We start from the raw sequence: 21,254 nt of genomic DNA, 5'->3' as shown, positions 1-21,254 counted from the left end.
CATCAGCACAACAAAGTGCACCCGGTTGTGTTCAGCGGCTAAATTTATCTGAGATTCTCCGCAATGGGTAAACGAAGGTTTAATGAAAAAGGTCGCCAAAAGGTGGAAACCGTTATCGATGATTCAGAAACGAAAAAGGTAACGTTACGCAGTGTGAAAGAAACATTGCGAAAATTTGATGTACGTTATTGAACCATTTACAGATCAAGCTAGATTTCGCACCAGACAATGAGTACGGCGGACAGGATGATGCGAATGCGTTAGTACTACCGTCGAAGAAGCGCGCCACCAAAATCAAGAAAGATCGTACGGTAGTTACAAAAATCCTATCGAAAAAGCAACGCAAACGGTTGGAGAAGATTGTCGATCAGAAAAAGAAGAAAGAAAATCGTTCGTCGTTGCTCGCCTCGCTGATCGCTGTACAAGCATCGCAGGAGGAACTGAGTGGATTTCGCAAGCTGAGCGAGGTGCAGACGAAAGGTCTTAAGCAACATTTTAAGGAACAGAAGTATGGTGTTACTTTGGTGGAGAAACCTGTGAAGCATGCGAAAACACCCGGAGTGGCGAAGATAAAAAGTTTGGTCGGTAGTCGACGGAAGCGATTGGCACTGTTGCGTCAAGCGGGACCAACAGTCGGGGAGGAAGGTGCGGATGAAGAGCATGATCGAAATGTGATTGGTTTGAATGATCCGTCTTCATCGTCGTCGAGCGAGGATGAATCGGATGTACCTTCGGAAAAGGAAGAAGAGATGCCCGAGGAGGAAAAAAGAGGTGAAAGCAATGAAGTCGAGCGAATGGAAAAACCTACAGAAGAGCCTTCAGAACCATCAAAGAGTGAAGAAGCAAAAAAACCTTTACCAGATGTTCCGACACCGCCTAATCCAGAAGCCCCCGTAGTTGTGGATCGAAAGCCAGCCGTTTATATTCACGTGGATCGTGACCCGAAAATTCAAACCGATCGGTTAAAACTGCCAATTCTCGGCGAGGAACAGGTAATAATGGAGACGATAAGTGAGAACAAAATAACGATTCTGGCCGGTGAAACGGGAAGTGGCAAAACGACACAAATACCTCAATTCCTATACGAAGCCGGTTACGGTGAGCGGGGCCTTATTGGAATAACGGAACCACGCCGTGTGGCCGCCGTATCCATGTCGAAACGTGTGGCAATGGAAATGAATCTGTCCACCGATGTAGTTTCCTACCTTATCCGGTACGAAGGTAACGTGACGGACAGGACCAAAATCAAGTTCATGACGGACGGTGTACTGTTGAAAGAGATCGAGGTAGATTTTCTGCTCAGCAAGTACTCGTGCATCATACTGGACGAAGCTCACGAACGGAGCGTATACACGGACATCCTAATGGGACTTCTATCGCGCATTGTTCGGTTGCGTGAAAAACGTGGCAATAATCCACTGCGGGTCATCATCATGTCGGCCACGCTGCGGGTGCAAGATTTTACCGAAAACAAAAAGCTGTTCCTAGACACACCACCCGTGATCAGTATCGATTCGCGTCAGTTCCCGGTTACGGTACACTTTAACAGAACTACACCGACCGATTATTTGCGGGAAGCTTTCCTGAAGACGGTAAAAATACACACGAAACTACCGGATGGAGGCATACTGGTGTTTCTTACCGGTCAGAAGGAAGTTAACACGATGGTACGCAAGCTGCGCAAGATGTTTCCGTGTCATGCTGGGAAGGAAGGTGTCACCGAGAAGAAGAAGGAAGAAGGGAAGGAGGACGCCGAGGAAGAGAAAGATGAAGACGAAGAGTTTGATAGCATCTATCGTGGGAAGAAGGCACACAAAGGGACGAAACCAAAGTCGGAAAAGAAACGGAAGCGTGGTAGTGGCGTAACGGTTCCAGTTTTGCCGCAAATTAATCTGGACACTTACGATCTTCCCCATGTAGACGATACGGAGGGTGATCTAGCGGAGGAAAACGATAGCGACAGTGAGTTGGAGGACGAGTCGGAAGATGAGCTTGATGTGGATAATCTTGACACGGGTGTGTCCGCACTAAGGAAGAGTCAACCACTGTGGGTCCTGCCACTCTACTCGATGCTCTCCCCAGACAAGCAGCAACGAATTTTTCAAACCCCACCGGAAGGTGCTCGTTTGTGCGTGATAGCGACAAACGTGGCCGAAACGTCTCTTACAATTCCGGACATTAAGTACGTGGTCGACACGGGCCGGCAGAAAACCAAACTGTATGACAAAACGACCGGCGTAACCGCATTCGTCGTAACGTACACGAGCAAAGCATCCGCCAATCAGCGAGCTGGACGTGCCGGTCGTGTCGCACCCGGCCACTGCTATCGCCTTTACTCCAGTGCCGTTTACAACTACGAGTTTGTAGATTTTGCTCCACCGGAAGTGCAGCAAAAACCGGTCGATGGGCTAGTGCTGCAGATGAAGTGTATGGGCATCGACAAGGTGACAAACTTCCCATTTCCATCACCACCCGATCCGATACAGCTAAAGTCGGCGGAATTACGTTTGCTGCAGCTAGGAGCATTGGAAGAAATAATTGTCCGTGCTCCGGAAGGCAGCGGTAAGGTGCAAAAGAATCAGACGTTAACACGCGTTACCGAATTGGGTCGTACAATGGCGGCATTTCCGGTAGCACCAAGGTTTGGGAAAATTCTGGCTCTAAGCCACCAGCACTCGCTACTTCCGTACGCGATCTGTCTCGTTGCAGCATTGTCCGTACAGGAAGTGCTGGAAGAAGTGTCGCTCTCGGAGGCGGACAATAATACGGAGGCTGGCAAACGATGGCGACAGAAGAGGAAACTTTGGGCCGGTACGGGAGAATCCCTGCTCCTAGGTGATCCGATGATACTGCTAAAAGCGGTCGGAGCAGCAGAACATGCCAACAGTAAAGGATTGTTGGAAGAGTTTTGCACGGAAAATGGTATCCGTTTGAAAGCAATCCGGGAGATTCGAAAATTGCGTATCCAACTCACAAACGAGGTGAACGCCAATCTGCTCGATATGAATCTAACAGTCGATCCGGACATGCCACCACCGACGGCCACGCAAATACGTCTGCTCCGGCAGCTTCTCCTGATCGGTATGGCTGATCAGATCGCACGCAAGCTTCCGGAGAGTGAAATTAAGCTTAAAGCGGACGCACGAAGACTTAAACACGCGTACAATCTACCGATGATCGATGAGCCCGTCTTTCTACACTCCAGCTCCGTCCTACGGCGGGAAACACCCGAATGGATTTGCTATCAGGAAGCGTACGAAGCGATCGTACCGACGGGTGAAGCGGGCGAGGAGGACAATAAAACGAAACTGTTTCTCCGTGGCATTACCGCCATCGAGCCGGACTGGTTGCCCAAGTTTGTGCCGAACGTGTGCAACATGATCGATGTGCTGGAGGAACCGATTCCCCCTTCCTACAACGCAGAAAACGATACGATCGAGTGTCACGTAAAGACGACGATCGGCAAAACGAGCTGGGAGATTGCGAACGCGCTGGTAGAGATGCCCAAAAATATACTTCGATGCAAGTGAGTGTCAAGCGGTAACAAGGAACCGAAAAGGAAGCTCGGAACACTACTAATGTTATTACTTTCGTTGCAGATATCTTTTAAAATTTATTCTAGCAGGACTCATCTTCAAGCAGCTGAAACAGTTCCGGAAATCGTTGCTTTCCTCGCCGGAATCGGTACTGAAGCAGTACTCTTCGGCCGTCCCACGAATCGATGCCGCATTGAAACTGATGCTGGCAAATGAAATATTTAACGCGCAACGTTTCCATCAGCTCTGGAAATCGGATCCAAAGTGTAAGGGAACTGCAGAAGAAAACAGTGGGTGAAACCGGTTTTAATCTGCTTTTTTTTGTTTCAGTTTTCCTTACGGAATATTGTGACTTTCTGCCAGTTTCGTGTCATGAGGATGTGGCCAGTCTATGGCCCCCTTTGGAGAATTAATACCCAGTCCTGGTGGTTGAAAATGGCGTGTACTAATAAAAGGGAAGATGTCCTCTAATTGGCAAAATGCATGGCGAATGTTTTTTTTTTCATTTCTTGAGTATTATTGGTAAGTTTCCAACGTTTCCAAAAAACCTCGGCTTGGTTGTCTGCAGTCACTCTCAAGACAATGTCTATCGGAGCAAGGTGAGTAGTGATGGAAAGTCATGAACTCTGTCTTCTTTGTCTGTTGGGGACGAGCATTTTTTTTCGGACATCCCAATTCGAACCGCCCACAGCAACTGAAGGTTACTCAGCAGTCAACTCCGGAGTCTACTGGGAATTTAACTTCGGATTCATAATCGAAATTGCTGTCGACTTGGGACCAATTTCTATGTGGCCTCTGCATTCTTCTCCCATCATCTACCCAAAATTAGTCCTCTGTAGTTTCCTAGCTAGCTTAAAGGAAACAGGCAAGCGCATCTCCCATTGATATGACGCACAGATTAACAAAGGGCTTTGATAGTGTACCATCAACCTTCATGTCAAGCTTGTCCGGCACTCTGAACGAGCAATTCTGGGTAGCTAAGCTTCACAAACGAAAAGGAAAGAACTCCTACCATTTCGGCCTGGATATCTGTGGTTTGGTAAAAGCTTCATTTCGGAATAGCACATTAACAACTAATTCGTTAGCCTTTATTGTAAAACATACTCGAAAGAATCAATGGCGTTCGAAAGGTAGCATTTAATGAATAACACCGCACCAAACGATCCAAGCGCACGTACTGTTTAAGGCATGTTATATTTATATTATCTTCTCTGTTTTTCCTACAGCAACTTACAACACACGTTGCTTCATCGTGTTTGTGTTTTTGGCTTTCATCTACAGCGTTAAATAATCTAATAAAATATGGTTAACCAAACCCCGCCGAACCGAATTCCTCCTCCAACGCTTAGCGTGCCAGCTGCGCTATCAAGGCACCACACATCTCAAAAAACTCCATCGTATGGTGGCCACTGGGCTGCTGCAGGTTCGGAATACCCATCCCACCGAATCCGACCGGTGGCGGTGGGGTCAAACTTTCCATAATCACATCATCACCCTGCTCGACCTCATCGTTCGTGAGCGATTTAAAATCAAGCAGATAGTTCTTCGGATCGACCTGATACAGCTGCAGTGACATCTTTACGTGCTTATCGTTGCGTGCGTTGTACTTGCGAACGCGCACATGGTACGGGTTGATGATTTTCCATTCGAAATCGAGCGCCTTCATAGCACGGTACACCTCCAGCATGATGTCGTTCGGTTTGGACTGTGATCGAATGCCCAAATGCCACTTGGCTCGCTTAACCGGTGTTCCACGATGTTTGTCGATTGGCATTACGGTCGAAGGGGACATGCTGCTGAGTGCGGGTGATGGAACATTTTGGGCGCTCGTTGTTACTGGACGTTCCCGCAACGGTGCGATCCGTTCCGGATGAATCGATGGCGATTTGAAGGGTTCGTTTGGTGTGCCTTGTGTCGATCCGGCTCCGAGCGAAGCTGGCCCTTGCGGGATGCCAAACTTACTATCCGCACCCGGTGGTGGTGGACTTCCGGCAACGTAAAACTCTTTCAGCTCCGCTTTGGCTGCTTCATCCGCGATACGCTTGTTGTCGATTATAAGATGGTAAGCGATCGCTAGCTGATCATGAGGATCACCGCTCAGCAGCGCATTGTGGACTTCGTGCTCTTTTACGCCAAACTTTTCACACACCTCACGAATAGCGTTCGTGTCCACCACGCTGCTATCCTGCTCGACGGGCGACGGGAACAGGTACGCCGGCAGATCCTTCTGGAACCACTCGTGCTTTTTGATCTCCTCGACCGTGGCACGCTTCAGTGGATCCACCTGCAGCATCTGGCACAGCAAGCTGACCACCTGCTTGTTCAGATACTCTGGAATGGGAAACACGCCCGATTTGATCTTGCGGAACAGCGTGGGAACGTGCTCGTCGTCGAACGGTAGCGTGCCGCATAGCAATGCGTACAGTATGACACCGCATGACCAGATGTCCACCTCGGGCCCTGCGTACAGCTTGCCGGAAATGACTTCCGGTGCGGCGTAGTTCGGTGAACCGCAGGACGTGCGCAAAAACTCGCCATCCAGCATCATGTTTGATAAACCGAAATCTGCAATCTGCAACAATGAGAAGCGAATTCGAAGGGGTTGAGTTCCGGAGGGGGAGGGGTTTGGTTTGGGGCGGACTTACCTTCACATGACGATTGTGATCGAGCAGTAAATTTTCCGGCTTCAAATCACGATGCACGATCATGTGCCGGTGACAGTAGTCAACGCCGGAAATGATCTGCTGGAAGAACCGTCGCGCTTCCGACTCCTGCAGCTTACCGTTCTTGACGATGTAGTCGAACAGTTCGCCACCGCTAACGTACTCCATGATCATGAAAATGTCGGTCGGAGTCGAAATGACCTGGTACAGCTTGATGATGTGCGGATGGCGGAACAGCTTCAGGTTCTGTATCTCCCGCCGAATCTTGCCCACCACATCGAGACTTTTGATTTTCTGCCTGTTCAGAATCTTGACCGCCACCTTATGCTTCGTCACCTGGTGCTCTCCGATTTTGACCTTACCGAACGATCCCGTGCCCAGGGTGGCACCAAGGCTATAGTGGCCTATCTTGACCAACGGTTGGGCCGATGCGCCCTGCTGCCCTTTATCGACCATCCCGTCCCGAGGAGTAATTTTCTTCCCGGAAGAAGCACACACTCGCACACAAACTTCTACGTCTCTTGGTTGTCTCTTTACGCACAAAAAGTGTCCTTCAACTTTTTCTACGCTTTTTCCCCGTTCAAGTACAACGCAACCGCGGACTTTGGGTCTTGTTTTTGTTTTGTGCTGGCAAATTTTTCAATTCCTCAACACTCTACACCTCGGTCTGGAACGTATTTCGCTCTACATATTGAGCATATTCCGAATATGGGGAACAGACACGGGATTTTGTAAAGAAATTGTGAATTGTAAAACCAAAACAAATATTTCACTCCACGAATGACAGTATTTCACGTTCTGCTTGAGCAAGTGCTCGCCACAGTGAGCGTTGTAATGCAACTACGAAAAGTAGTTGAATAATGATATTTTTTTATTTTCAATAGCTCAATAATTTACACAATTATTGCAAATTGTTATTTTACCTTAAGGAATTGCAAATGCAAAAAAATCATATCTTTTTTGCAATCCATCCAACAAACGTCGAACGAAAATGACCAAACGTGATGATGGTGCCCGCACACTGTGCTGCTCTCCGTTTATTTCTCTCACTTTTCATCGTCGGCCATCATTGTTTAGAGAACATTTGTGAAGAAAGGAAGTGTGTGCGCATAAGTTCCGTACCCGTCACGACCATAAATCTATTAGTCAAAGCACCATTTTACGCATTTTAATAGCAAAAATGAAGTTCCAGTACAAGGAAGAGCATCCGTTCGAGAAGCGAAAGGCCGAGGGCGATAAAATTCGACGCAAATACCCGGACCGTGTGCCCGTAAGTATTGTAGGCGAGAGTGGCAATGGGCTCTGTCGCGTGAATGTGTGTGTTTTTCCCTTTTTTTGCTAGCTTAAGCAATGGAGGTTGTTTGTTGTGTATCAACCACACAGTTGGACCCGCCACCCTGTTTCGAACTCTGTAATAGAAATAGGGATTTGGAAATATGGCACTGTCGCAGATGGTTTTATTTGATGCCACATGAGTCAGACACTGTAGTGCTGCAATAAGATGCAAACTATTTGTGTGGTTTGAAAAGAAATTTTCACCTGCTGGAAATGCAGAACTCAAATGGAACGGGAAGACCATCCCGGGGACGTTCGGGGTCAGACGGAAATGAATTCCTCCCGGAGGGTTGGAGCCTTTTCTGGGCTTTGCAAGTAGGATGATTTGATTTTTCGCCATATTTCAAGGTTATTGCGTCATGGAAACGGTCGCGCTCGGAAGCAGCAAAGGTTCCTTTGTTGTTTCTTTTTTCGTTCGCTGCCTCAAGTCAACCATGACACGATCAGATCGCGTACGTATCTACTTCGCAGTAGATTTTTTTTTCTGCTGTTGCAGCTCCAACATGTTTGAACAAACACACATATACCTACACGCAATGCGAACGGTCGTGTAGTGGGTGGGGGGTGGAGGATGGTAGAAGTTGCCTTTGAGGCCGCGTATAGAAATTTAGCTACCGCGTCGCGTACACAGATCGTTTGTTGGGGAAGAGATAGTGGGAAAGGGGGCGGTTCGTTTAAGAATATGGTGTAAATATATTGCATTCGGTGGTATATACACTCCGAAAAAGCCCTTTTCCCTTCAAGGTGCTTATCGGATACGGGACAAACACACCGAGAGGGAGAGATGATTCATCCTCATCGATGATGTTCCGCAAATGGCGAACAAAACGAAGTTCGAGTCGAAAACAATCGAGAAAAAGAAAAACACCACCAGCAGGGTTTATTGTCATGGATGGAGCACAACACACCAAGTGCAAAAGCTTTGGTGTTCGTGAGCAAGTTTTTCTCGCTTTGTGCGCATGGTCATGCCATTGGGTATGCAAGACGTCACCAATACACCGGCACACACTGTGGTCGCGGGCAATAACAAAGTGAAGGAACATAACATACACACCGGATCAGGCCAGCGTTTGCTTCGATCAGCTGAGTGTAAAAAATCGCTTGATGTGGTCACAAACACAGGAAGTGCTACCGTAGGGTGTGATGATGCATTTTTCTTCATTTAATTATTATTATTTGTATAGCTAATAATATTCCGATTGGTTGTAATGAATAAGAAAACAAACGTTAAACCAATCGTACGAATACAAACAATTAAAAGGCAAATTCCCGTGTATTGTATCATCGACCAATATGAAAGCTGACACATTATAGTAGTTTGCATGAAAAAACAAACCACCAAGGCATAATAAATTAAGTGGGAAATGAGGTCACAGTTTGTGGAGGCACATTCCCTTTCCTTTGCATGATTGATAAGCACCTCCTTCAGGGACTGCTTTGTGAAGATGGCTTAAACGATAAAGTACAAATTATACCTGTCGATGAAGCTGATAATGGTGTTTTTCTTCCTGTGCAAAAATTGTGTTGTAAATAAAAATTAATTTCTTTCCTTGTATTATCAACCCTCCCTCCCCCGTAAAGGTGATTGTGGAAAAGGCACCGAAGGCTCGTATCGATGATCTGGATAAGAAAAAGTATCTAGTCCCATCCGATCTGACCGTAGGACAATTCTACTTCCTGATTCGCAAACGGATCCATCTGCGCCCGGAAGATGCCCTGTTTTTCTTTGTGAATAATGTCATTCCGCCGACGTCGGCCACCATGGGTTCGCTGTACCACGAGCATCACGAGGAGGACTACTTCCTCTACATTGCCTATTCGGACGAGAATGTGTACGGCAATGCCACGAACAACACCAACGACAGCAACTAAGCAGAGCGAGAGGATGCAATCCAGATGCTTATATTAATTATGTGTTTATGATACAAACAATAACATATTTGTGCAAACACACAACACGTACACCACACGTACTGAAATACTTGTGATGATAAAAATGAGACAAAAAAACACAAACACTTGTGGAAAAAAGCCATTCTCTTGTATTAAGCAGGCGGCATCGTGTACGTTGTACTATATAAAAAAAAAACAACACAACTCCTGTTCTGTGCTCTCCTTCTCATCCTTCTTACCCACACGCAGGAAGTGCCAAACGTTTCGCGGACACAATTTCCACAACGAAACATATAACGGCATATTACTGTTCTGGGTTCTCCGTTTTTCCTTTTCCCCACTGAAGTTTAGTTTTAGCTTAAGGGAAAAACCACTGAAAATTACTTGTAAAATTGTCTGTCCCTTTTAAGCATACTGTTTCTCGTTTTTTCTTCCCCTTTTACTTTGTGGTTCAATTTGTAATGATGGGGAAACGTTATAAGCTAGGACCGTATTCAAGTACGTATTTTATTTAATACAAAAATAAATAAAAAAAGTGTATAAGTAGGATTAATGTATAAAAAAAGAAACAAAAAAGAATAAAAAACTCATAAAAAACTGATCCAAACAGCAAGAGCAATGAGTGAGAAATATGAAGTAAACAACGAAACATGAAAAGTCTACAATTAAATAATGTTGACTTTATTCGGACCACTTTTTTTTGTAAATGAATTTTACACATTGTTACAATAGTTTTGGATGCAATTAAAACTCCCACAACTACCGCTTCTGGTTGAGCCACGTCCTTGGTGTGAGTTGGTAGTCCATCCCGTCGATGACTCGATTCAACCCCGCTCTGATTAGATCCAAGGGCGCTGGTATGTATCTTGGTGGCGCATTTCCTTCAACCTACTGCAAACCAATCTTTTTCTTGTAGAACGGATTAATCGGACTGGGTATAAGGTTCGGCTTCAGCAGACTCTTGGCAGGCTTTCTGCTAGAATCGAACGGTACCTGGGGCGAACGCTTCACCTGCTTGATGTGCTCCACCAGATCCTGGGCAACATTTTTACTCAGTGCAATCTTTACCCGTTTCCGGGTCGGTGTTAACGTTTCTTCTTCGTTCGCTTCAACGTGCGCTCCCTTGGCTGGTGTCGTCTGTCGTTTGAGGCTCGGTTTGGAAAGCTTTGCCTGCGGTTGGTCGTCCTGTTGCTGTTTCGTGGCGAGCAGTTTCATCTTGCGCGATGGAATGAAATATTCTTCCTCGCCTTCTTGCAACGGTTCTGACCATTCGTCCACCGTTTTGAAGGGTTTACTGTTTGGGGTAGATTTTTCATCCTCTCCCTGTTGCTGTTGCTTCTTCTTGATGGGGGTCTTTTCTTCATTCTTTTTGGGCGCTTTTTCTGTGCTACCTTCTGCTGGGATCGGTTTTGCTTTCTTCTCTTTAATGGCAACAGTTGGTGCCGGAATGCTGCTGCTGGTGTCTTCAATCGGCACCAGTTGTGGAACAACATCCGTTTCGTCTATCTGGGCAGAGCTTTTCTTCTTGCTCTTCAATCGTTCCTTTAGGGCGTTCATTTTTTCCGCCCTTTTACGCTCCAACAATTCAAGTTTTGCTTGTTTTCTTGCCTTTTCCGGTGCTACTTTGTTTCTTCTTTTTCGCTTCGTTTTATTCTGTTCCGATGCGTCGTTTGTTGAGTCTGATTCTGCCTTTGAGTCACTTGCTGGTCCTGCATCAGCATCATCCACCTCCATCGCGCCATTTTCCCCTTCCGTGCCTTTCGGCTCCTGCTGTGCCTCCCTCTGTAAGCGCTCCAATTTCTGCTTCATCTTACGCTCCTTCTTGAGCTCTCGTAGACTTTTGCGCTTCTCGCCGACCAGCTTCGAGCGATAGTTTTCCAACTCCTCCACCTGCTCGTCAATGTCTACTGCGTAATCCTTCGGGTTGATGCTTGGCACACGCTTCACACCGATCGGGTACACACCGTCGGCAAACTTGGTAAACTGTTTCACCAGCTGGATCGCTCGCTTCTTGCCCTTGGAGTTGACGTACGATTTGTAGCGGTACGTTTCGACCAGCTCGATAATGTCTTGCGGGTCAAACTCAATCTGAGGTATATCCACATTTACCCGTCCGGCACGAGGATCAAACACCTTTTCCGTACCCTCGCCGCCTGCTTCATTTTTGTCCTCTGTTTCCTCCTGTTCGGGCTGAGCTTCTTCTTCTTCTTCAGTACCTTCGTTTTGTTGTCCATTTTCACGGAGATCCTCCCCGTCTGCCGTCTCACCTTCTTCGCCGCCATCATCCACCATAAATTCTACATTGTCAATATTGCCCGTCACGAAGTTGGCGCTTTTCCACATTTCAAACTTTTCCTCAAACTCCTGCCCCAGGTCGGACTGTTGCATGAGGGCGTGGAAAATGTTTTTCTTGATCGAAGCACTAACCGTTCCATCGTCCGTCTTAAGAATCGCTTGAACAAACACTTCCATTATCTGTTTTACCGTCTCCTTCGAAATATTTCCATCCGTCACCTTGGCCAGCTCGTTCAGGAACAGATCGTTGAAATGGTTCATCAAACCGAACGAGGCAACGTCCCGATTCATGATGGTTTCGTCGATGGTTTGATTAAACAATGCCACATGTTCCTTCTGCCAGTTGCTTTCATGCAGCGCGAACAGTGCCTGGCGCGTAACTCGACGAACAAGCTGCAAATGGGACGAGGAAGCATTAGTATATCTTAGCGGAAGACATCGAGGAGAGCCCTCCTTTGAACGGCACGTACCATCATGAACTTATCCATCCGCCAGCGATCAATTCCGAACCACTCGTTGCCCATCGTAATGAGAAAAGCCTTGTAGAACTGCAACGCTACCGGCACGTCGTGGTCGAAGCACCGCACAAGCGAACCAAGCGACTCGGCCAGCTCTTCCTGCACCAACGGTTTGTCCGACATCCACATGCAGTAGAACAAACCCTTCCAAAGGCGCAAAAAGTCCACATCGCTGAAAACTGTATGAGCATTGTTAATGAACACTGCTGGCCTAGGATTCCTCACCTCACCCTAGTTCCCGTAGCCTTACCGAATGTGCTTTGGCTGCGTGTCGTAAGCCAGGTCTTCAGATTTTTCAACACCCGGCGGCGCAGTGTAGGATCGTTACCGGCAAGTGCTCGGGCAAATTTGATTTCCTGTGCGATGATGGCCGATTTTTCATTAATATCGGTTTTACTCATTTTTTGGCTGGCTGCGGTCCCGTTTGTGGCTGCTATTGTATCCTCCTTCACTACCATGATTTCCCTTTGATCCGGTAACGCTGCGCGACAAAGAGCTGTTGTTGACGCGTGAGCACGTGCGTGCAACCAACAACTTCTCGGAAGAAAGAACTATTTGCTTTACTGGGGAGTAAACACAATAATCCTTTGCTCCTAGCGCAACACGAACTACAGAAGATTGTAGGGAAAATTTGTACAAAGTATATTATTCACTTGTTCACTTTTAAAATGCGATTTTTATCCGCTTTTTGAGACACCGAGAATTTTCATGCTTTACCTTCACTGTGGTCGCACTTTCGGTCATCGTCGATGAGAGTGAAGTGACGTTTCTGTTGCAAAATTCGGATAATTTCCAGAGGGTAAATGGGGTGTATATATACACACCCCATGTTGGGTACACCCCAACATAAAATTATAACCCGAATTATTGTCCTAGCCATATGGTTCTAAATGGCATAAAGCCACGGTACAGAGATTTTTTAGTCAATTTTTTTACAACAAGTTGTGGTTGTGATTGCTGTCTTCTGTGCTGTAATTGTGATTGCTGGAGGCGGACTTGCTAGAGGCTCGTACACCATCAAATTGTCTGTTGGGAAGTTTCACATGCCATGATTGCGTATGAAACTTAAAAGATTGTTGCAAAAAACAGAAATAACTGTTGAACTTTAAAGTTTTACGCCATTTAGGCATTTAGGAAAATAAAACGCAATCACAATCGAAGAACTATTTAAACACCTTTACATCCACGATACCCCAAGCAGTTGTCATTTGATTGATCATGCTAAAATTGTTACTTGGGATCCAGTTTGACCGGTAGTTGATTGTTTGTGCTTTGTTGTGAAAATATGTACCGCAAGTGTTTTTGTGCTACGTGCCCGTGTTTCCTCTAAAGATGAATAGCTTTTACAAAACACGGTAAGTCGGGAAGCGTTGTTATCCTTATGAACGCCTCTTATTAATGTCCTTTTTATACCTTTTCTTCCTAATCCAGTCCAGGTGCCAGCCACGGTTGGTGGCTTGGTCTGCTGTTGCCGGCTTGCTATGCGGCTACACTTTGGCGTCCTTATCAGCAGGACCATCAGCAACATCTGCCACGAGATTACAAACGAACCGTACTGATGACCTTTGGACTCCTTCTGCAAACACTAGTCATCCGTGGAACGCTCGAAACCCGGTGGAACCGTCATAAAGCCATACTGCTAACATTGCTCGTAATTGCCTGCAGTTGGGGGCTGTTTCTGGTGTGCCTAAAGGAGAATGCTGTATTCGCTGGTGTTAGTGGACTGCTTCCTGTCATTCTTTATGACAAGCTTTACTTTACTTTACTTAAAACGATGCCAAAGAGTTTCAGCTATGGAGAGGCATTTATCGTGGCCCAAGGTATAGTCGCTTTTGTCTACGGCACGTTCCTACAGTTGCCTCCGGTAATCTTGCGGCCGGATGCAGTGTATACGGAAATGCAAATGATTTACTTTATTCTTCAGGTAAGAGCTTACGCTTATAGATTTCGGAATCAATTCTAACTTCCTTTCATTCATCTTTAGATCGGTTTACTAGGAATCTTGGTACTCGTGTGGGCAACATACACCTTTACATGGCTTCGCAAAACTATTCCATTCTGGATCGCACTGGGAACTACAAGCGCCCTAGTGGCATTGTTTCCGATCGGCAAACTGCCGGCAGTTACCCGTTTGGTGCTGTTCTTCATGAACGATATGGAAACGATCCAGACGACCGGGCTGTACGTGGCACTTTTGGTACTAACCGTGTCCTTTATCATGTGGCAATTTAATTACGGACGTCGCACAACATCAGCCACACGGAAGGTATTTCATTTCATGATTGTTCTCGTGTACGGTCCGGGATTGTGGTATCAGTGCCGGTTGCTGTATCTTGCAAGCGGTTTAATGCTGGCTGTGTTGATTGTACTGGAGGTAATTGCAGAACTCGGATTCTTTTTCCCTTTTCCTTCAACTAATGATTACACTTGCTTTTTGCTCACAGATGGCTCGCTTGATACAGCTAGCGCCAGTAGCGAACGCACTCAACGTGGCGGTAAATCTATTCATCGATGAAAAGGATGCCGGTGCGATTGCCCTCACCCCGATATACCTTCTAGTCGGATGCTCGTTACCGCTCTGGCTACATCCAGTACCTTGTGATTTAACTGACTCGAGCGGTCTGCAGATGCTTACACTTTCGGCCGGCGTACTTTCTATCGGCATTGGCGATACAGCTGCGAGTGTGGTCGGGTACCACCTGGGACGACATAAATGGCACGGTAAGTCATTCAAAGGCGTTAGAAAATAAGCCGTACCCCGGGACACATTGGTAATGCTTTTCTTTTTCTTCTCCGATACAGCTTCCACGAATAAATCCGTCGAAGGGACGGTTGCGTCCGTGTTGCTACAAGCCGGGGTCATCGCTGCAATGTACCATCTCGGTGTGATACATCTGACAGTGCTCAGAGCAGCGTATGCTGGCGTTGCAATCATAGTGAATGCACTCGTAGAATCGAGGACGGATCAGATCGACAATTTAATACTTCCGCTGGTCACTTACCTGATACTCGTTAGTTCCCCCTAGATGCTGCATGCCCTAATCGCAAGTAATTTATTCTTTCCAACCCATATTACACTAAGCTTTGTTAAATTATTAAAAAAGTCAAATTTAAATTAAAATTTCCTTACAATTTCTATATTAATTCCATCAGAAGTAAGGTTCAGAATTGTGTCCTCTGCTCACAAACACACACGCACACACATACACTTATTACCAAATTTTCCTATCACTCGGTGACTCTTTCCGGCGCGGACATTGCCGTCATCATAATGAGTGGATTCGTTATGCACGACACCGCATCCTTTACCGTGTGATAGATAATGTTCTTAATCTGTAGCTTATCCTCGTGGTTCGAGTGCGTTCGGCTCAGATGGCGGAACTCGTTCGTTAGCTTCAAGCAGTGGGACACGTTTTCTGGCGATACGAAATCTTCCGCCACCTTGATACAGTTGTGTAGGTTGCGCACCTGATGCGGTGCCCCGGCCGGTATGAATATGGCATCGCCGGAACACTGCACAATCGCGTACCCCTCCACCCGGTACTCCTGCTGCAACCGTTTGCGCATGTTCCGGTCGAGGTACCACTTCTGGTCGTGGATTGGATCGTGATTCGGTTTGATCGTACCACCCCGTTCGAGCTCTATCTTGTTCAGCAGGGCACGAATCTTATCCGCATCCTGTGCGTGATAGATGTGCCAGAGGGCGCCCGGCAACTCTTTACGCTCTCGGACACGTTGCCGCGTCAGATAATCGCAATCTTCCGAATCGATCAGCTCTACTATTCGCTCGTTGTAGCCCTTGCTCCGTACGTCCTTCGGGATGCCTACGTACACCATCACGTTGACCGCGTCGGAAATGTCCAGATGCAGGTTGGTAGTGCCTTTGCTCGGATGCAATGCCGACCCGTACGCACTGTACATCTTTGGACCGAGATCGGGCCGCACGAAGAAGCTGCTTAACCGGCTGGCCAAATTCAAACGACCCTCCCGGCGTGTGTACTCCGCCAATGGGAGCGATTTCATGAGATCGTAAAATCTGGTTGGCATCATTTCCGCGAAATCATCCCCCGGAGGCCAATCTTTCAGCTTCAACATCATCGGTCGTTCGCGCTCGTCAATTAACCGCTCGCTAATCTCTTCAAACCCGTCCCAAAACACCTTCATCGGATGTCCCCGTACGATCTTGCCATTAAGACAGTTGATCAGATCATTCATTTGCTCACCGAAATCACGCCCAAACGAGGCCGGCATCCAGAGGTCCATATCCATCTTGCTCGACACGGCCGATACCATTACGGGTTGGCCCCGTTCCCATTGCTCGTGAAAGATGCGATAGTTGTGCACGTCGAGCGGATCGAGCAAACGTAACAGTTTCCCATTGCACAGCCACTGGTGGGCAACGTCGGTGTACACTGTTTTCGAGTCGTTCAAATTCATCTTCCTCTCGGCCTTGTTCCTATAGCGCGATCCACCCTCATCCCTCATGCTACGAATGTACTCCACAATGCTCCGTTCATTCGTGAGATCGTCGGTGCTGTACTGTCCTTGGAGGTAGATAAACTCCTTCAGGAAGTCGTCCACGAAATGGTGCACTCGCTCACGCTGTATGGTGATACATTCGGAAAAATCGTTCAACAGTCCCGGATGACCGCTCATAAGCGGTTGAAGCAATTCGAAAATGCTTTTTTCCGCCTTCACCATCTGCTTGAGTATCATGGCGAATGTGGTTGTGTCCACCGGAGGCGATGGTTTAAATCGATGCTTCTCACTGTAAGGAACGACAGGAATGGACATGTGCATTGTTTCTTTTGATTTGTTGTTTTGTTGCTCGGAGGAAATGGTTTTCGTTTCTGATGCATCTTCCTCACCGGATTCGCCGTTTTTAATTGCTGGTTCCAAATTTGGAGCTTCAACTTCCGGTTGCGTTTTGATTCCGTTTGTGAAGGAAGTTTCTTCTGCACTGGGATTGGTGTGCTTTTCTTCACCATTTCCATTTTCCACTCCATTAGTTGGGATTTCTTGATTCGCAATGGTGGCAAGCTTGATATCGCCTTCTTCTGGTGCATTACAGTCGAGAGCCATTTTGTCTTCCTCCTTATCAGATAGCTCTTGCTTCATATCCGTCTGCGCCACAGTCGGTTTTGAAACGGTCGCTGGAATCTTGTACAATCGATCATCGAAATGGTCCCCATCGGTGTGAATCTCGCGGACAAATCCATCGAAACTGTAGCTTTGCTTTTCTTTGCTTGTACCTCCTGCTTGTACCTCAAAGCCCGCCTTTTCCTTATTTTCTTTGCACTGCTGCGTGAATACGATCCGACACTGGATTGGATCAATATCGCTGCCGGCCGCGCTGTCTAAACTTCTCACCTGTTCGACTTGCTTTATAGTGACCGAAACTTCCCCACCGGATGTCGGTTCAGAACCCGCGAGTGGGTAGATGAATTCTAGCTGGTCTTTGAATTTTCTAAACAGTGGCTCCTGGCTCAACGGACACTCACAGTTCAGTGGAATTTCAAGCAGTGCGCAGATACCGTGCATTTGACGGATCAGCTTGTACAGACACTTGCTGGGAATGATTTGCGTCAGCATGAGCTGTGTCTGGTCGTGTGGTTCCTTTGTCGCACTGCACAGCAACCAACCGTTCGTATCCTTATCTTTGGTTGTCGATTCCACAGTAATGATACCATTTTTGCGACACTGTAACAAAAAGCAAATGGCGATTGTTAGCAGCATTTTCATAGTGGAAATCATTTCTTTGTAAAGACACGTACCTTGTAACAGTCAATACACACGACAAAACCACACGTCTTACAAACCCAATGATGGTTAAACAGTGTCGTCTGACACACATCGCACATTTCCCGCACACCGTGCACTGCCTGTTTCCAGGCGATGGTTTTATCTGAAAAGCGAAATAAAAAGCGTGATAGAGACAACCAGAAATTACGTCCTTAGCTATCTATCTTACCTTCAGCCATATGCTCAAAGTATGCTTCCTTCTCCTGGTGGAACAGTTCACAAAACTTGTACCCCACTTGGCCGAGCAGGAACTTCGATTTTTCCACCGACAGATCGGCAGGCACCTGCTTCAAATTAGCGCTCCATAGATCTGTATCTGTATCTTTCGCATCCAGAAAGGGATCAGCAAAGCCAAACACTTCCAGCTGCCCCAGCATGTTGTATCTGCCGGTGTGGGACGCAGAGAAAGAAGAGAGAGAGAGAGAGAAAAATCCAAATTTAAAAAATGTATAAAAATTCCCGAATCATTCTTAGACCTACTTTAGCTTCCGGAACGCGAAAAAGCGACAGAAAATGGTGGACGCATTTTTGGACCGTACCGAAGCCGAACGGCCACATTCGCGGCAGCGCGGTAACCGGGAGGCAACCTTGTAGCATGGACCATTCTGCACGAATGCTTCCAGCGGGCGCTGTTTTCTCGGATACGAGCGCCGTTTCTTGACCGGATGCTGTTCCTGGGCTGAGCTCTTGCGCTTTATCGCATGCAGTGTTTGTAGAAACATTTTTTCATAATCAAACCTTATCAGCGGAGGAGCTGCTGCTACTGTCGGGGAAGGAGTACTAGCAGCAACAGGGAGCAGGACGTCGGTAGGTTCAGAACGTTCTGTTGGGATTTCGTCCTGTTGTTTCGGTTGTTCGGCTGGTGGAACGGTTGCCGGCGGAACCTGGTTTGTTTCGAGCATTTTGCGTGCATTTGCCAGCAATAAGTTGTACCTTTGGAGTTGTTCCCCTAGAGTAAGTTTGGAAAGAAAAAGATATTCGTTAATGCTAGCCAGTTGGATTGAGAAAAGAAACAATAGCAAACACACTTACATACGGTAGAAGCCGATGGCACAGGAACGATATTTTGTACTATAGTCGGACTCTCTTTCTTGCTCAGAATCGGATTCAGTAGGACAGTTGTTTTCTGACTTGGTACCACACTTGATGTAGATGCAGTCGCTAAAGCTGATGGAGCTGATTGCTTCTCCGTCACGATCTTACTGCCACCGTTACCGGCCGTTGTGTCGTGTTTTGTGTCTAAATTTAGCGCTTCATCCTGAATCTGCTCATGGTTTACCGGTTGCGGGATAATACTTGGCGTGGGATTAGACTCTGCAACGTACGTGCATTTCGATGGTTCCGCCACTATTCGATGCGCTGGCGGCGGTTCGTTAGGAGATCTTGAAGCAACTTTTACCATATTCAGCAATCGACGACCTTCGGTAAGATCCTGTACATTGTAGAAAATGTGCTGGTTCCTGTGCCCGGGCACACTAATATCCGGCGCACCGTACACGTGCGTCGGAGCTGGCGATGTAACGGATGGTTTGATGATCGAAAGCATTACGTTTGAGCGATGCTTCGATACCAAAATGGGTTCACCATTTTGAGCAAACGTTTTCAGCGAAGGAATCGGTGCGCTCCGGCGCTCTTGGCTCTGTAGACGGCGCGTAATTTCCTGTTGCGTTCTGTTAGAATCGGTACGCAAAAGTGATTTCTGCACGGCTGCAGCAGTTGTCTTGTCGTGCTGCAAAAAATATTGGTAATTAGTAAAGGAAGTCAGAGAAAAAAGAATTAAGTTTAAGTCGGTTCATACCGCTGTTCGATTGCTTGTTGCTTGTTCTTGCTGGCCGTAAACCGCTGTTCGAGGGCTCGAATGTTTCGGTTCTGTCGTTGTAAAGGCCATCTCTACCTTGTGCAAGCTGTTCTTCGTAATATCCAGCAACTGTTTGGCGTAAGCGTTCGAGTGTGCCTTTTGATACTTAATTCCTTCCATTGCTGGTTTGCTCGTGGTGGAGGACAGTACAGGAATCACGAGCGAGCGTTTCGGTCCATCGCTGGTGGTTATACGCGACGGTGTCGGAAGTTCACGTGGTGTAATGTTGTAAACCGTTGTTATGTATCCTTCCTGCATAAATAGAAATGAGACCGATTTAGGATGAGACTGACGTACTGACACATTTAGATCACACAACTCACCTGTACGTTAGAGGTGGATGGTATCGGTTCTGTCACCACTTTGGGACGTGCAACTGCTTCCCGTTTGATCTGATTGCCAAACTGCTTTTCAATCACCTCCTTGTACGCCTGTTCGAAGGTTTTCTTCTGCTCGGGAACGCTGATCGTCTGTTGCTGACAATATGGTGCGGCTGCTGCTGCTGGCGGCACGCGTACTATCGATGTAACAAAACTCCCGGTTGTCTGCTCGATAGAAAAACTTTGCCGGCTACTATCTGCCATCGGTGTGACTACTCGATTTTGCAACATTTCCCACCGGCGTTGATAATCGTTCTGCAGGTATTGCTACACAAAAATTTTAACAAAAACAACGCTTCAATGCTTGCCCGATGATGATACTTCACCATGCTTACCTTGTCTTCTGACGACATTGTGTGGAGGTTTTTTTTATTCTCTACGTTTCGGTTTAACTTTTGAACTTAACGCAACACATTTAAAAAGAAATGAAGCTAATAAGTGTGTAAATTGTAAGAAAGATTATCCTATTTTTCTGCACCACCCGATAACAGGAATTCTCGTCTTTGCACTCTTGTTTATATTCTCACACACATACACACGGCTCATTCTGATTACTGACAAGAAAAACCATTTGCAGTATCGAACATACAGCATTCCGGTGCGTGTGGCTTTGCTTGGGATGATATTTCACAAGGAACAACTTTTTGCTGACCATGCATTTTCACAAACAAACAATGCAAAGGTTGCGGAAGCTTTTTTAATCGGAATTTCCCTACCTCAGATGTACTTTAGTACGTGAGAGCAATGGCATTATGTATGGTTGCCTTTTTCAAGGTGTGTAAACATTCTGAAAGCATCTGTCCGAATCTTGACCGAAGCTGTCAAACTGGTGCCACCCACTTGGCAAAATGAACGTTCGCGAAAGCAGCCGCGCGAAGTGGCGAGATTGTGTAGGTGCCGGGCCACGGGAAATTTAAAACTTTTAAAATTGATGCGCGTTCGTTCTACAATTGAAAATTGTTCTATAATTTCGG

General features: G+C 46.7%; 6 protein-coding genes across 7 annotated transcripts in view; 3 read left to right on the top strand and 3 right to left on the bottom strand.

Moving 5' to 3' along the window:
• Positions 1-9,414, top strand: part of LOC126559425 (gamma-aminobutyric acid receptor-associated protein) — a 228,474-nt gene extending 219,060 nt beyond the window's left edge. Inside the window, exons 2-3 of one of the 2 annotated variants that reach the window (XM_050215580.1) lie at positions 7,296-7,469; positions 9,116-9,414. In XM_050215580.1, coding sequence (XP_050071537.1) covers positions 7,380-7,469; positions 9,116-9,406 — 381 coding nt within the window. In that variant the 5' untranslated portion in view covers positions 7,296-7,379 and the 3' untranslated portion in view covers positions 9,407-9,414. Of the gene's footprint in view, positions 1-7,268; positions 7,470-9,115 lie in introns of those variants that run through there. The other variant, XM_050215578.1, reaches the window with a different exon arrangement.
• Positions 53-3,949, top strand: LOC126556782 (probable ATP-dependent RNA helicase kurz). Its single transcript, XM_050212268.1, has 4 exons — positions 53-138; positions 204-3,526; positions 3,600-3,802; positions 3,867-3,949. Exons 1-4 carry the CDS (start codon positions 64-66, stop codon positions 3,947-3,949), a joined length of 3,684 nt encoding a protein of 1,227 aa, XP_050068225.1. The 5' UTR covers positions 53-63.
• On the bottom strand, positions 4,882-6,667 carry LOC126557580 (5'-AMP-activated protein kinase catalytic subunit alpha-2). The gene is made up of 2 exons (XM_050213394.1): positions 6,182-6,667; positions 4,882-6,108 (listed from the first exon to the last, which is right to left on the bottom strand). The coding sequence occupies exons 1-2, from the start codon at positions 6,653-6,655 to the stop codon at positions 4,882-4,884; spliced, it is 1,701 nt and encodes a 566-aa protein (XP_050069351.1). The 5' UTR covers positions 6,656-6,667.
• Positions 9,415-10,315: 901 nt separating the features above from the next.
• On the bottom strand, positions 10,316-12,641 carry LOC126560056 (ribosomal RNA processing protein 1 homolog). The gene is made up of 3 exons (XM_050216217.1): positions 12,471-12,641; positions 12,193-12,384; positions 10,316-12,115 (listed from the first exon to the last, which is right to left on the bottom strand). Exons 1-3 carry the CDS (start codon positions 12,639-12,641, stop codon positions 10,316-10,318), a joined length of 2,163 nt encoding a protein of 720 aa, XP_050072174.1.
• Positions 12,638-20,633, bottom strand: LOC126560055 (lysine-specific demethylase 3A). The gene is made up of 9 exons (XM_050216216.1): positions 20,616-20,633; positions 20,224-20,547; positions 19,841-20,152; positions 19,075-19,771; positions 18,523-18,991; positions 18,212-18,426; positions 18,015-18,145; positions 15,502-17,940; positions 12,638-12,673 (listed from the first exon to the last, which is right to left on the bottom strand). Exons 1-9 carry the CDS (start codon positions 20,631-20,633, stop codon positions 12,638-12,640), a joined length of 4,641 nt encoding a protein of 1,546 aa, XP_050072173.1.
• Positions 13,573-15,266, top strand: LOC126559815 (dolichol kinase). Its single transcript, XM_050215988.1, has 5 exons — positions 13,573-13,595; positions 13,672-14,164; positions 14,225-14,614; positions 14,685-14,961; positions 15,043-15,266. Exons 1-5 carry the CDS (start codon positions 13,573-13,575, stop codon positions 15,264-15,266), a joined length of 1,407 nt encoding a protein of 468 aa, XP_050071945.1.
• Positions 20,634-21,254: the final 621 nt, after the last annotated feature.

Source organism: Anopheles maculipalpis, chromosome 2RL, assembly GCF_943734695.1.
Source record: "Anopheles maculipalpis chromosome 2RL, idAnoMacuDA_375_x, whole genome shotgun sequence".
Lineage (NCBI taxonomy): Eukaryota > Metazoa > Arthropoda > Insecta > Diptera > Culicidae > Anopheles > Anopheles maculipalpis.
This window is presented reverse-complemented; position numbering and strand designations above follow the sequence as displayed.

What these genes read in the sequence shown, in the direction of transcription:
- LOC126560056 (XM_050216217.1), bottom strand. Translation starts at nt 12,641, where the DNA reads ATGAGTAAAACCGATATTAATGAAAAATCGGCCATCATCGCACAGGAA. An exon ending in GTAAGGCTACGGGAACTAGG is followed by an intron (nt 12,385 to 12,470) that starts GTGAGGTGAGGA and finishes CGCCTTTGGAAG; the next exon opens with GGTTTGTTCTACTGCATGTG. An exon ending in GGATGGATAAGTTCATGATG is followed by an intron (nt 12,116 to 12,192) that starts GTACGTGCCGTT and finishes TCCCATTTGCAG; the next exon opens with CTTGTTCGTCGAGTTACGCG.
- LOC126556782 (XM_050212268.1), top strand. Translation starts at nt 64, where the DNA reads ATGGGTAAACGAAGGTTTAATGAAAAAGGTCGCCAAAAGGTGGAAACC. An exon ending in ATGATTCAGAAACGAAAAAG is followed by an intron (nt 139 to 203) that starts GTAACGTTACGC and finishes AACCATTTACAG; the next exon opens with ATCAAGCTAGATTTCGCACC. An exon ending in AAAAATATACTTCGATGCAA is followed by an intron (nt 3,527 to 3,599) that starts GTGAGTGTCAAG and finishes CTTTCGTTGCAG; the next exon opens with ATATCTTTTAAAATTTATTC.
- LOC126559815 (XM_050215988.1), top strand. Translation starts at nt 13,573, where the DNA reads ATGAATAGCTTTTACAAAACACG. An exon ending in CTGTGTTGATTGTACTGGAG is followed by an intron (nt 14,615 to 14,684) that starts GTAATTGCAGAA and finishes TTTTGCTCACAG; the next exon opens with ATGGCTCGCTTGATACAGCT. An exon ending in GGGACGACATAAATGGCACG is followed by an intron (nt 14,962 to 15,042) that starts GTAAGTCATTCA and finishes TCTCCGATACAG; the next exon opens with CTTCCACGAATAAATCCGTC.
- LOC126560055 (XM_050216216.1), bottom strand. An exon ending in GCCATCGGCTTCTACCGTAT is followed by an intron (nt 18,992 to 19,074) that starts GTAAGTGTGTTT and finishes AACTTACTCTAG; the next exon opens with GGGAACAACTCCAAAGGTAC. An exon ending in TGTGTATTGACTGTTACAAG is followed by an intron (nt 17,941 to 18,014) that starts GTACGTGTCTTT and finishes TTTTTGTTACAG; the next exon opens with TGTCGCAAAAATGGTATCAT.
- LOC126557580 (XM_050213394.1), bottom strand. Translation starts at nt 6,655, where the DNA reads ATGGTCGATAAAGGGCAGCAGGGCGCATCGGCCCAACCGTTGGTCAAG. An exon ending in ATCACAATCGTCATGTGAAG is followed by an intron (nt 6,109 to 6,181) that starts GTAAGTCCGCCC and finishes TCATTGTTGCAG; the next exon opens with ATTGCAGATTTCGGTTTATC.